General features: G+C 35.5%; 1 protein-coding gene and 1 long non-coding RNA gene across 2 annotated transcripts; both read left to right on the plus strand.

Annotated features, from left to right (window-relative positions):
• Nucleotides 1–1360: 1360 nt before the first annotated feature.
• On the plus strand, nt 1361–2770 carry LOC126657380 (uncharacterized). Its single transcript, XM_050352055.2, has one exon. The coding sequence runs from the start codon at nt 1361–1363 to the stop codon at nt 2768–2770; it is 1410 nt and encodes a 469-aa protein (XP_050208012.2).
• An 11389-nt stretch (nt 2771–14159) lies between these two features.
• LOC126657384 (uncharacterized) lies at nt 14160–15299 on the plus strand. The gene is made up of 3 exons (XR_007633319.2): nt 14160–14210; nt 14937–15006; nt 15234–15299. It is a non-coding gene; the product is annotated as an uncharacterized LOC126657384 (long non-coding RNA).
• The last annotated feature ends 1 nt before the right edge of the window (nt 15300 follows it).

A 15300-nucleotide genomic window follows, 5' to 3' on the forward strand; every position in this document is an offset into this window, starting at 1 on the left:
GTCACGTTCCTATTACAGCAAGGATTTGTGTATCCTGGTCGGACAAGGAAGTACACATAGTAGAGGGACAAGAAAAAACTATAAATATACATTGCGTTTATGTTAGGGCTCCACACAAATTATTTGACCATTAAGGTTAAAGAAAGAGGTAAAGAAATTTAAGTTTAAAAAGTAAAAAAAAAGTAAATCAAATTTTTAAGTGAGACATTAAAAATAACAATAGAACTTTATGAATAGAATACCAAAAATATTATTTTTGAAAGTCGTTCGAGAAATAACTCTACAAAAATAAGTATGGTTGATTGCATATATATAATAAATTTAATAAATTATGTATAATTATATAAAAAAATTGCAATCTAATTCGTCAGCCCAAAATTCAAAATCTCTAAAGAATCGAAATATCGAATTTATTTGTAAATACACATTAAAAAAGTCAGTATTATATGACATTAAAATATAAGTGAGTCAAACATAAACATGATCTGTTTATTATCAGAATTTATCAATATTTATCATATGAAAAATAGTATAAATACTTTGTATTTCAAATCATCCTTACAAAAGACCAAAACAAATATGAGTGGCTGTCTATGCGGTAATCATAATAAAAAATATCTATTTTATTATCAACCATAAAAGAACATGAAACACAAATAAATTAATTTGATGAATATCTTAAAGATACCGATAATTATGGTATTTGATATATATTTCATTACGAAAAAAATCTACGTGAAATCTTTTAATCCTTTATAATAAACAAAGACGAAAAGAAGTCATTGAAAATATAATATGATAAAATTCCAAGACCAAAACTTTATAAAATATAAAAAATATATAATAGATATTTAATATTTAGAATAGTTGATTATAATTGTTATAATAAAATTTAGTTTATTTACTTTTTATTAGTTTATAGATTATAAATTTATTTTGAACATTTTTTGTATCAAAGTCTTTTCAATAAAAATACTATTAAAATTGATTCTGCGCAAATGTGCGGGCATAGGACTAGTTTTAAATAGATGTGAGGAGAAAGAAGAGAATAAAAAGGTCGCCACATGTCAATTCCACGTGAAAAGGATAGTCAGTCAGACTCAGAAGATAAATGTTGCGCTTTTTGTAGTACACTATTTGGTCACATTCCTATTCCAACGAGGATTTGTGTATCCTGGTCGGACGAGGAAATTCATATACTAGACGGACAAGAAAAAACTATAAATATACATTGCGTTTGTGTTAGGGTTTCACACAAATTAATCTCAAGCTCTACTCTCTTCTTCTTTACTTTTCTTTTTTCCTGCGCTAAAACCCTAAACGCTCTCCAAATACACAGACCACAATTTGCATTACAGAGATGACGAGGTTAACCAAAAAGCAACGTGAGAAGATCAATGTTGCTTCTGAACTCGGTGATGATGATTGGGAAGGCCACGACAGTTTGCTTGATGATCAAGAAAAGACGACAGCCATCAAGCTTAGCACTGAAGGGAAGCCAAGAAACGGGCGAATGGGTAGCCATGTCAGTAGTCGAAAAGTTGTTGTCGTAACTGATAGCGATGGTGACGAGAGTTTCCAAACTGCACCTCAATTGCTAGAGGATCATTTGATTCAACTATCTGAGTATAAAGGTAAACCAAGAGGTGATCATGCGTTATCCGTTATTGCTGAGGCGCTAAACAAGGAAGTAAAAGTTGAATTTGCTGAGAAGAATTATGCTACGCTGTTGTACATTTGCCTTTTCTGCGTAACCAACAGGAAAGGTTGTGCAAAAGAATTATTATTGGCATCCAAAGCAATCGGATTGTTGGGGATGATTGTGGAAGACGAAGACTGTGCCCATGAAATTTATCAAGACTTTATTACTGTGTTTTTAGAGGATCTTGTTTCTGAATCCAAGAAGTCCAAGATTTTGGATTCTTTGGCCATTGTCACTTTTTTTGGAGCCAAGAATGTTGAGGAGACAGAAAAAGCTATGCAGATTATATGGAAATTCCTTCAGGCAGACTGTAATTCAGGTGATAAACTAATTGGGCAAAAGTCTGTACTAGCTGCAGCAATTTCTGCTTGGTCCTTTCTTCTTTCCTCAATGGAAGGTTGGAAGATTAATCAAAACTACTGGAAAGGTGCAATTGCGTACCTGTCAAATCTGCTGGAGGATGATGATGATGAATGTGTCTATGTCGCAGCAGCTGAGGCGTTGGCGCTTATATTTGAGACTGATAGCATTGACAAGTTCTCATCTGAGGATTCATTCAAACAGGGGTTCAAAGAAAGCATAACAGAGAAGCTGAGGTGCCAGGCTATGAAAGCAACTGAAAATGTAGGGAAACAAGAGGCAATAAAGGATGTTTTGAAACATTTTGAGGCCGGAGGTAAATCCTCAGAAGCATATGCGGAATTTGGAGGAGATGAACTGGTATTGTTGACATGGACTCAGAGAATACAGCTGAAGTTTGTCAAGAGTTTTCTCGGAGAAGATGGATTTGTCAGGCACATGAAAGAAAATGAAATGCTGCAGTCGGTTTTCGAGTTTACACCCATTGATGATTATTCTAGAGATAAAGTTTGCTCACCGGAGAGAACAGAGATGACCCTTCGCTTCTTCGAAAAGATAGACTGCTCGATGCTATCTTTCATGAGCAAAGAGAAGAAACAGCTCCTCAAGAGAATGACTTTGTCCTCTAACTCTTGCTTGAACAAGGCCAGGACTCGACTACTGAACAAGCAGAGAATGCTACAGTTAGGGAATGACTATGAAGAGTAAAGGATATTTCTAAGTACATGATTAATGATAGCATTCAATTGAGTTGGTCTTTGTAATTTGTTTCAGTTGTTTGTTTTGTTAGATACAGCACAATATATTTTAATTATAGTTTTACCTTTACAATCACATTTCTTCCAACTGAATTAGACTTGCAATTCCTTTCTGTTTCAGTAGCTTTATTAGAAACGGCACATTATACTTTAATTTTAGCTTATCTTTACAATCATACTAGTAATATAACCTTGTAGGATTTACCACTGACAATAATCTAATATACTTTTAAAAGTTTGATTATGTTCAAATTAAATGAATACTAAATAAAATATATGTGCAAATAAAATGAATCATATAGTAGAATAAACAAAGCCTAAGAGAAGAATGGTTAACAATTATGGGTAGAAAAGAATCAGTTGATAGATAATTGCTTAAATCACACAGCATACACATCACATATGCTCGGCACAGCAAAATGCTACACCAGGATATGCCAAATTTCTACCATAAGTACCTGCTTCATTCATCTCCAATCTCCCCATTTACGTACACATCAGATATGTTGCTAATCCTTCATTAAAGACAACAATATAGCAAATTTAAACCTGTAAATTTAACAAAAATAGCTCAAATTAGTAGAAGAATTGAAATAAGCAAAGCTAAAAAAGGACAAACATAGATGAGTGAGGCAAAAATCAAATTCAACCATGAAATGAAACCACCAGCAGCAGCCATTAGCTCAGTTAGCTGGGCAGTCATCAAATTAACCCCACTGTCACCAACATTCTCACTTACCTCATCGTCACGTACCAACAGACTCTCAACCACCACTTCACAAATTCTACCGTATCATACCAAGCTAATACATTACAGGAACTACTGATATTTGCTAAGATCAAATAAATCATGCACAGCGTTAGCTAATTAGATACACCGTAAAAATTTAAATGCATGAATTTTATATTAGAAATGCACGAGTTTTATAATATATATGCATGATCTTTATTAAAATTGCACAAGTTTTGTTCCGAGCAAGATTAAATTAAGAGTAACAAAAACTTCTGCCGGGTTATTGGATATGGAAAAGACAGAAAAGGACTGGTGTTGACTACCAACATTCAAAATTCCCAGTCTCCCCCGCCCCAGCGCTCGGGAAAAAAAACAGTCCATAAATATTTTTTAATTAATTAGTACCTGCTTCATTCATCATTTCCGATCTCCCCATTTATGTACACACCAAACAAAATTGCTTACTGATGGGATTGCTATAATAGCCTTTATGTTGCCGAAGCTCATTTTGGGCCCTGGATTTCCATTGACTGACTGGGAGCAGTTCTCTTCATCGGTCCACAAACTGCAAAAGCGAATTCAAATACTTATTTACTAACTCATAAAATGGGTGAAATATAATACACAAAATACTTTTCAGTAGACACAAACCGCCTGTTACACATGATGATCTCTGAGCACCTGGTAGTGGACACAAAACCCCTTAAAATTAATCCGAAAAATTGTTCGAAGTGCAAAATCTCGGTCCTAAAGGAATCTGCTTCACATCACTGAACGTTTAAGTTTTGTTTCGATTGTCTGGATTGGTCACCTTAAACTACATCTATAGAGACCCCATAACCTCAATATGATATAAGATAATTGTCTCCGTCTCATACATCACTTACCTTCAGCAATATTGTAATTACTTCCATGGACGGAGTTTTCTTCTTTTTTCTTTTTTAGCAATATTGTAATGGCTATCATTTTCATGCCTGCTGTGGCTCTACTTGCAGCAGTAGCTTTCTTTTGTAACTGCTGCTTGTGTTACTGACCGACATCAATGCCTGCCAATATTTGAACCTGAACCAATGCTTACTCCTAGATGCTATTCTCTTAATTGTTCATATTATAATATGCAAAAAATAGTAATTTTGATGTTTGTTGTATCTATAAAAAATGACAAGGATCTGAAAATTGCAACATAACCACAAATTTCTCACCCGACCAAGTACAAAAATGACCTTCAAAGTGAATATAGGATCAGGAATGTATAATGATGAAAATAATTTCCAAATGCATTGGGTAACGAAGTGAATGAATTTCATTACAATAACGTAATAGCCTCTCTAGTTAGGTTCAACGCCAACATCAAGCGGAACTTTTGTAGGTCATTGCAGCATCGATTTCATCACTTCTGTTAAGAAACAAAATGATAATGAAAAAATTGAAAAAACATAAAACTAGACAAAAAGAACAAAGTATTAGACTGGAAACCAACCATGACGGGGTAGAAGAAGAAACACAAACTCTGACAATAAGAAGCACCATCTTCATACCAACGAGAGTAGCATTGTCCGTACTAACAAACTTAAGACGTCTTTTAAAAACCCAACATTCTCACAAACCTTATTGTAAGCAGACTCATGAACCACCACAGCACAAACTCTACTATATCAAACAGTCATCTCCATCTCACCAACAATTTCCTTCAAGCCAATTGCCATAAATATGGAAGCTCAACAAACTAATTACTACCAAGCAGGGAAGGATTAAAAGAGCAAAAGTATCTATAACATTTCAGACCTCAACTTATTCATCTTTAGTTCTAATCTAGCTAAGGCTCGCTCTGCAGATCCTTTTTGTCCATTCCCTTGTTTTAATGTCACGTATCCAAAATAATAAATCAAAAATCCTTTTTCAGACTTCACCACATGTATGGTAGACTATATTTCATCTTTAGTGAGGTCTACACAAAAGAAATTCATTGCATAAAGACAAAATACTACCTTAAATTTTTTTGTAAAGGAGCAAAAGGAGGCAGAGTTGCAAAAACATTACTGAAAAGATAGAAATCAAGAAAATGCAAAGTAACATGGAAATTTAGACAGGAACAAAAGGTATTATTTGAACTTGTGAGGCGTTCTAAGTTCCCAACTTACTTTATTCTTGACAAACACATTTGGGTCGACATTGGTTAAAGGTGCATTTTGGTTTGATAATAAACAAGGATCCATCTGCATACTGCTCCCCTCAGTCTGCATAGTGACATTAGCCCCTGCAAGACATAACACTGTATTTTGTTACAACATGTTAAGATTATCACATTGGTTTATGAAAACAGAAAAGCACATTCACCTTCTTCAATTCACTAGATTCTCTGAAGTATCCTCAAGCTTATCATCTTTTCATCACATTAAATGTACAGTGAAACACAAATCAGCACGTCATTAAAAAGAAAATGATTTGAATCAACAGCAGCAATTCATTTGATTTAACGAGAGATTTTCAGCATCGCATATCTTTGCCTACAATTTGTGAAGCTACAAAAGCCAACAATTGCCAATGTCCCCCATTTGTACACAAGACTTCACTACTTGATTTAATGCCATAAATATAAAGGCTGGTTGGCCAAACACTGGGATTTGCTAGTTTTTTTCCTTGATAAATAAGAAGAGTTAGGTATTTTTATCACCAATGATCTCCACATTTGTCTATTATTAGAATGATGAAAACGATTTGCATCCCTTACAACTATTTTCCTATCCACGATCTTTGAAATAAGCTTGATTGCTGCTGACAGCTTTCACAAGCCCGGAGATTCTTAGTGATCTGAAGTGTAGTTCCAGGAGGAGTACTGATAATCCCATAACCAATTGCTAGCCTCTCACAATGATCACAAGAGTTCGCATCCTTGTTCTACAAGACCTGAATTTTTGCATGCTGAGAGAACCCCTACAAAGGTGACATCATTTGGGCACATCCCAACTTTCTTCATTGACTCACAAAGATCAATGGCTTCTGGGCCACGACCATGTAATCCATACCCCATGATCATTGAACTCCATAGAACAACATCTTAATCTAAGAACATCACGAGACAATTCAATGCTACCACATTTGGGAAACATATGAATGAGGGAAGAGCTAACAAAAGCATCATTTGTTCAACTCAGTCCTAATAATATAATCACTCATCCATCTTCCTCAGGGTACCCATTCTTCACATAAACTTAACTTGGCCACATTGTGCATACATAGAAGCAAGTGAAATGAGCAAATCCATCTCAAATTCAAGACCCATTTTAATAACATGGCCATGAATAGACTTTCCATGTTCTAAGTCATCAAGGGAAATCCAATCAGGTTTCACATTAGCTTTGTTCATTTGAGTAAAAATCCTCAAAGCTTCCATAGGCTGTCCGTTCTGCGCATACCCAGAAATAATACAAGTCCAACAAACAATACTCCTATCATTTAATCTATCAAAAACAACATTCGCAAGTAAACCTTACGGCATTTTGCATAAAAAGCTGCGACACCATTCTGAACAAACACATCAGCCTCAAACCCATTCTGGTTCAGGAAAATTGTCAAACAGGTTATGTGCATAACAAATTTCTCCAAAATTTACAAGTTTAGTAATCAAGAAGCTATTGTATGCAATTGAGAAACGAACAACTGGGCATTGATTTGATATACGTGAGTAATGTTGAGTGAATTATGAATAAGAGATGCCTAGAATGTGCAAGGGTAAATTTCAAATCTTAAAGGAAGACTTCAAATGGAGGGGTAGAGAAGAGAGAAATAAATTTCCTGCTGCCAACTCCTACAGCCCGGTGACGTGGCAGTTTAAAAAGCTGTCACTCCATCTGATCATTTACGCATCTATATATTTTTTTTTTTTTTTTGATTGCAAAGAATGGCCAAAGCCAGATGAAAAGGAAGCTAAAAGCTTCTGCTCAAGCGAGGAAGGGAAACCCCAACCAGATCATCTAAAATAAGACCTGCAACGAAGGCCGGCATGGCGTCATGGATCATAATACCCAGGGACTGATCAAAACCTGAATTAGCCATTTTATCTGCGCATCGATTTCCTTCTCTAAGAGTATGCCTGATGTGGATTTGCCACTCCTGACACGTGTTAAAATCAAAGAAGGATAAGAAATTGAGGAAGAAGCTCAAGAAGAAGAAGAAAAGAACTCAAAGAGCATATTTCATTCATATTAATCATATCTAACATCAATACTTATTAACCAAGATATAGCAAATCATCTTGAGTCAACTAAATGGAGTAATAAGGATGATAATTGGAGTAATAAGGAAGTTGACCAAGATTTGATTTGCTTTCCAGAACAAGAAAAGTCTGGACACCAAGATTTAATTATCCTTCCAAAAAGATGAAGAATATCTACTTACCAAAAGAAGAGGAATTGTGTAGAGTAAGGTAAGAAGTTCTATAAAGATCCAATCACTACATTATAGGAAACCAATTGAATGACTCTCTGCTGTAAATTAGCTGTGTAATTAGTACAGTATAGTTGACTACCTTATTTATAACAGTCTATATAATTCTGTAATTGTGCAAACAAAAGCATCATAAAAAGAATTCTCCTTTTCACGTTTCATACTCTCTTCTATTTTTCTTTATGGTATCAAAGCCATTGTGAGACAAGAGAATTCTTTTTTTCCATGGCTTCCACAATATCACTCAATGTTGCCAATTTCGTCACTCTCAAACTCACACCAGAAAATTACCCCCTATGGCGAGAACAAATGCTTGCTCTAGCCGAAAGTCAAGATATGGTCGGGCTTCTCACAGGAGAGAAAACAAAACCCATCATGTACACCAACACCACAACAGAAAAGTCACCTTCAAATGAAGATACTGATATACAGTTTTCAGAAGAATTTCTCAGTTGGAGAAAAAACGATCGCCTCCTACGTGGATGGATCATTGGAACACTCACCGAAGAAACTTTAGGTCTGGTCATCGGTCTAGACTCATCACAATCAGTTTGGAACGCTTTAAAAGAAGCGTATGCCCAAGACTCACAAGAACGTGAGTTTACTCTCCGACAACAACTTACATATCTCAAGAAGGAACCAAACCACTCCTTAGCTGAACATTTGAGAAAGTTTAAAAGCATATGTGATAGCCTAGCAGCCATAGGTAATCCTATACCTGACAAAACAAAGGTCTATTCCTTACTTGCAAACCTCGGCCCCAAATATGAAGCTTTCACAACAACAATGCTCAAACCTCCAATGCCGTCCTACACCGAAGTTATTTCGCTGTTACAAGGCTTTGAACAACGAAACTCTTGGATTGAAGAATCACACTTGCCAGCATATGCATTTTATGGACAACGTAACCCAAGTCGACAACAACAACAAAATCGCAGCAACCAATTTACATCAAAAGGCAGAGGCTTTCATGCTACAAATAACAATTTTCAATATTCTAATTTTGCAGGAAATAATGCTCACACTCCGAGATCGCTGCAAAGAAGTACCCCTAGACCACCACCACCTGGAAAACGAAGGATGACTGCCACTGAAAGAGAAATGTACAAAGATGAATGCTGCCAGTTTTGCGGCAGGCAAGGTCACATCGCAAAAATCTGTTGGAGCCTCCCCGATCAAACGAACAATGACGAACTTCCTCAAGCCCTTGCAGCACTCACTATGGACACCTCAATTCCTGACACTGAATGGACCACCGACACCGGAGCCTCGCATCATATGACTGCACAATCTGGTATGCTTACTAATCTTAAAAAATATGTTGGCAGTGATTTTGTGTTTATTGGCGATGGGTCTTCTTTAAAGATCGATGCTATTGGTGATACATTAATTTCTGACGGTAAGAACAAATTAATGCTACGTGATGTACTACTGGTTCCACAATTAACTCGGAATCTACTTTCAATTAGTCAATTAACAACACAATATCCTGTGAACTGTGAATTTACTGATGAACTATTTTGTGTTAAGGAACGAACAACAGGCCGAATCCTACTAGTGGGTCAGCGTAAAGGAGATCTTTATGTTTTATCCAGGATGAAAGAGGCAAATTTTTCTACAAGACAAAATACAGGAACTGAAGAGCTATGGCATCAGCGACTTGGACATCCGCAAACCTCTACTGTTAAACTTTTGGAAACTAAGAAGTTAATTAGTGTTAATTCAAATAAGTCAGTTGACACTCTTTGTGAAAGTTGTCAATTGGGCAAACTTAGCAAGTTACCTTTCAATTTATCTAGTTCTGCAAGTACGAATGTTTTTGATAAAGTTCATTGTGACATTTGGGGACCAGCTCCTGTTTTATCTCTTGGAAGATTTCGATTTTACGCATGTTTTGTTGATGATCATTCTCATTATATGTGGCTAATTCCTCTTCGTGCTAAATCTGAATTTGTTGATGTTTATTTTTCATTTGAAAAGTATGTGCAGCGCCAATTCAACAAGAAAATAAAAATCTTTCACTCCGATGGAGGGGGAGAGTTTGTCAATAACCGTCTTCGCTCTCATTTTCAGCAACAAGGAATTGTGCACCATCTTTCATGTCCTTATACTCCTGAACAAACGGGAATTGTTGAACGACGACACCGTATCATTAGAGAACTTGGGATGACTATGATCTTTCATAGTGGTGTACCAAATTCTTTATGGGTTGATGCTTTTTCCACAGCAGTATTTTTAATTAATCGTTTGCCGTCCTCCTCGTTAGCTTTTGATACTCCTTATTTTCGATTATATGGCTCTAACCCACAATATTCCATGTTACGTGTATTTGGTTCTAGATGCTATCCATACACATGGAACACCAAGAAAAATAAATTTGATGCAAAAACTGTTCCTTGTGTTTTTGTAGGATACAGCAATCAACATAAAGGATATCGATGTCTTGATCCATTAACACATCGATTATTTGTCTCACGACATGTGCTGTTTGATGAAAACAACTTTCCCTATAAAAAATCAACTAAATCGCCAGCCTCACTTCCATGTTTCACTGATTTTTTGGATATTTCTCCCTCACTACCTGCAAATCCACCCCTCACAGTAGATACACCTCTACCAAATCCATTATCAAATAGCACAATCCCTGAATTACCCACTCCGCATATTTCAGTAGTCGAAGATGATATGTCTGATCTTGCACATCCAAGTGATACCACCTCATTGGACTCGGTTGACACAGAAGATACTCCCGCCATAGGTAATTCATCTCCAACATCTGTTTCCTTAAACTCTAATTCTTCTTTGCATGTTGAACAGGTCCAACCAACTTCTATAGTCACTCGTTCTCAGCATGGCATCCACAAACCTAACCCACGCTATGCTTTAACTCTTGAACGTGGCGGTATTCCTCATGAACCACGCAGTGTCAAATCCGCCTTGCAACATGATGGTTGGAAACATGCTATGCTTGAAGAACTCGATGCTTTACATAATAATAAAACTTGGGTCTTGGTACCCCGAGAACCCCACATGAATGTCGTTGGCTCAAAATGGGTTTTCAAAGTAAAATTGAATGCAAATGGTACTCTTGATCGGTTAAAAGCCAGGTTAGTAGCGAAAGGATATCATCAAGTTGATGGCATAGACTATACGGAAACATTTTCACCAGTTATCAAACCAGGTACGATACGTTTGGTTCTTAGTATTGCTTTGTGCAAAAAATGGGACATCCGCCAACTTGATGTCAAAAACGCTTTCCTCCATGGTTTCATAAGTGAAGATATTTTTATGGAACAACCACCTGGCATGCATGATTCCAATTTTCCCTCTCATATTTGCAAACTTCAAAGAGCTCTTTACGGTCTTAAACAAGCTCCTCGAGCTTGGTTTGATCGGTTTAGTTCCTTTTTAATTAAACATGGCTTCTTTTGTAGTTTGGCAGACCCATCATTATTTATTTTACACTCATCACTTGGCACATTAGTTTTATTGCTCTATGTTGATGACATGCTTTTGACAGGATCCAGTTCGCATCTTCTTAATAGTTTTGTTCAACTATTACATTCTGAGTTTGCAATGAAAGATCTTGGCCCTATACATCATTTTCTTGGAATTGAGATTCAACGGGGTCATAATTCCCTTCATCTATCTCAGGCTCAATATGCCTACTCTATTCTTGACAAAGCACAAATGATTGACTGCAAACCAATGAACACGCCCATGGAGTCTAAAACTAGAGGATTTCAAAATAGCAAGGCATCTCCTGATCCTTCACTTTATCGTAGCATCGTCGGTGCCCTCCAATATTTGACACTCACTCGTCCTGATATTTCTTTTTCTGTCAATTATGTTTCTCAATTCATGCACTCTCCATCTTTTGCTAGCATGAAAATGGTTCGCCGCATTTTACGTTATGTTAAGGGCTCAATTAATCTTGGTTTATATTTAACTGGTGATACTACACTTGATCTTTGTGGTTTTTCTGATGCAGATTGGGCAGGCTGTCCAACTACACGAAGATCTACCACTGGCTTCTGTACATTTTTAGGGCGGAATATTATTTCGTGGTGTGCTAAGAAGCAACCCACTATTTCTCGTTCAAGCACTGAGGCCGAATACCGTGCTATGGCTAACACTGCTGCAGAATTGACTTGGCTCACATTTCTTTTGCGTGATCTCCGTATTTCTCAATCACAACCGCCAACCTTATTGTGTGACAATCTAAGTGCGTTACATATGACTATCAATCCTATCTTTCATGCTCGAAGTAAGCACATTGAATTGGACTACCATTTTGTACGTGAGCGGGTCTCTATGGGACTGCTTGTCACTCGACATATTTCCTCTAATTTACAACTTGCAGATATCTTCACAAAGCCCCTTTCTAAAACTGTCTTAAATCAGTTTCGACACAAACTTTGCCTTCAATCTCGGCTCAGTTTGACAGAGGGTATTAACCAAGATATAGCAAATCATCTTGAGTCAACTAAATGGAGTAATAAGGATGATAATTGGAGTAATAAGGAAGTTGACCAAGATTTGATTTGCTTTCCAGAACAAGAAAAGTCTGGACACCAAGATTTAATTATCCTTCCAAAAAGATGAAGAATATCTACTTACCAAAAGAAGAGGAATTGTGTAGAGTAAGGTAAGAAGTTCTATAAAGATCCAATCACTACATTATAGGAAACCAATTGAATGACTCTCTGCTGTAAATTAGCTGTGTAATTAGTACAGTATAGTTGACTACCTTATTTATAACAGTCTATATAATTCTGTAATTGTGCAAACAAAAGCATCATAAAAAGAATTCTCCTTTTCACGTTTCATACTCTCTTCTATTTTTCTTTAATACTAACAGCTACTATTTATAACAATCTAACAATACGAAATTCCTATAAGCTAATAACATCTAAACCATTCATCTTAGATCGATCCGCGTCAACATATATCGATGGTTGAGGTAGTTCCATGTCACCAATTTATTCATCAAGATTTACCACATAACAACTCCCTTCCCATGAGATTCTTGATGGCGCGAATTAAGTTAGTATTGTCCTTGACTGGAACAACGCTATTGAGAAGAGCATCGACAGCTAACTTACTATCAAGCTCGAGAATAACTTTCTTGACTCCTTTATCCCAAGCGATACAGAGACCATCAAATGCTCCCCAGAGCTCAGCTTGAAGAACAGAACAGTGGCCAATGAACCTACTAAAACCGAAGACCCAATCCCCATTATTGTTACGCGCTAAACCACCAGCAGCAGCGTTATTCATTGGCTGACGGACCGCCCGTCGGTGTTAAGCTTAATCCAGTCCTTTGGAGGAGGATCCCAACCTATCAACATCTCTTTTTTGCACCCTATATTTGCATTAGCAAGCTGAGAATATTTTTCAGCAGTTAAAGTGTAGTCCACCATGCGCAGGATCGAGCTAACAATAGCTTCAACACTACTCCTTTCGCCTTTAAAAATGAAGTTGTTCCGATGGTTCCAAAGAGTCCATCACGTTATGCCGAAATAAACGTTCCATTCGCCTTTCTCTGCCATTTTCCGCATCTGCAAATTTTCAAAAAACCAAGTATCAAAAGAGGTATTAACAAAGTATCTTATAGTTGGTTTTAATATTAGTCATTGATCTAAAAAATATAATCTGCACCGTTAAAATGAAAATTAAAAAGTGACATATTACCTATTAAACTGGTAATTCAAATAACCACTAAATCACGATATCAAAACTCTATATCGTTCTTAATCAAGTCAGCTTTTTCATTCACAAAAATTTCAACAGCTATTTCTTACAAATCTCAGAAACTTGACATTTAATCGATCTATGTTTCATATAATCATCAGATATTATGCTTTTAATTACAAATAACCGGATTTTTTAGGAATCTTTTGAGCGATAACGTTACTTTTGTTGATTGGGTTTCTATATCAATCTTAATTCTCAGATTAAGTATTTGATTCGTTTGCTTTGTTGCTGCTACCTTTTTCTGCCATTTTCCCATATCTACAGATAACCATAATTTTTCCCTCCACCATTTGCTGCATAGGTAAATTTCTTTGATTTTTTTGTTCGTTGTTTTGTTTCTTTATAATTGAAAACATATTGCTGAAAATTTAAAATTTTCTTGTTCTTTTTAAATTCAATATTGTAGAGTTGCAGAAATTTATCAAACAAATTGCAAATTTGGTCTTCAATTAAGGTACATTATTGCTGTAACTATATTTTGTTAAATTTTAATGTCACTCAGTTATTTGCAGAAGTTCATACTTGAGGTAAATTGTAATACTCGACGAGTATGCAACCTTATGGCGAGTAAAAACTTATACAGATATGTTTTTACTCGAGGTAACTGGTATACTCTACGAGTAAATTGGTTACCTCGAGTAGGAACATATATGCAGATGTTTCTATTCGGGGTGAGGTTCAGTACTTGTCGAGTTGGTAATTTTACCTCGAGTATAAACTACCGCAGTTTTGATTTTACTCGGGGTAAGTAATAAACTCGTCGAATATACTGCTTACCTCGAGTAGGAACATTTATTTAGTAGTTCAAACTCTTATAAGGTTAAATACTCGACGAGATTAGAAACTTACCTCGACTTTGAACTTGTCCAGAAAGAATTATTCTCAAAGTAACTTATATACTTATTTGTTGCTTTTTCTTTATAGTGCTTCTTGTGTAATATCATGCCATAATGATAGTAGTATTTGTTAGTTTGATTTGTAAAATAATTATTATTAGAATTATACTACTAAGCTTTTTAAAACCATAATATTTGGACTTTTCATTATTTAGTTTTTTTTTAACTTTATTATTATGACATATTATTTTCTTTGATAATATGGTGATGGAAGTGTAGTATTTCTACAAATATTTGATTAATTTTAATTTGTTGAGTTAATTATTAATATATTTATTGCGCAGAACAATGATTGATAACGAAGTCGTTGAATTAACTTCTGAAACAAAGATGGAGCATATGACATCATCCAAGGTATATACTCATTTTGAATATATTTGTGATTGAAAACGTTTGTTAACTAAAAATAGTGTATATTTTTAATTTTTAAATTTATTAAAATGTTATTTTTTTGTTATATCAGTTTTGACGAATACTTGTTTTATTTGGATGTTGTTTGTTTTATTGATATTATTAAATTAATTTATAAAAATATAACATCATAAACAATTAAATTTTAATGTGCTTACAAAATGTTTCAGGCTTATTTGGAGACTCGTTGTGCAGTGCGCAAGTTTTGTAATGTTGTGGAAAAATTTGATGATGCCA

Source organism: Mercurialis annua, linkage group LG7 (assembly GCF_937616625.2).
Source record: "Mercurialis annua linkage group LG7, ddMerAnnu1.2, whole genome shotgun sequence".
Taxonomy (NCBI): domain Eukaryota; kingdom Viridiplantae; phylum Streptophyta; class Magnoliopsida; order Malpighiales; family Euphorbiaceae; genus Mercurialis; species Mercurialis annua.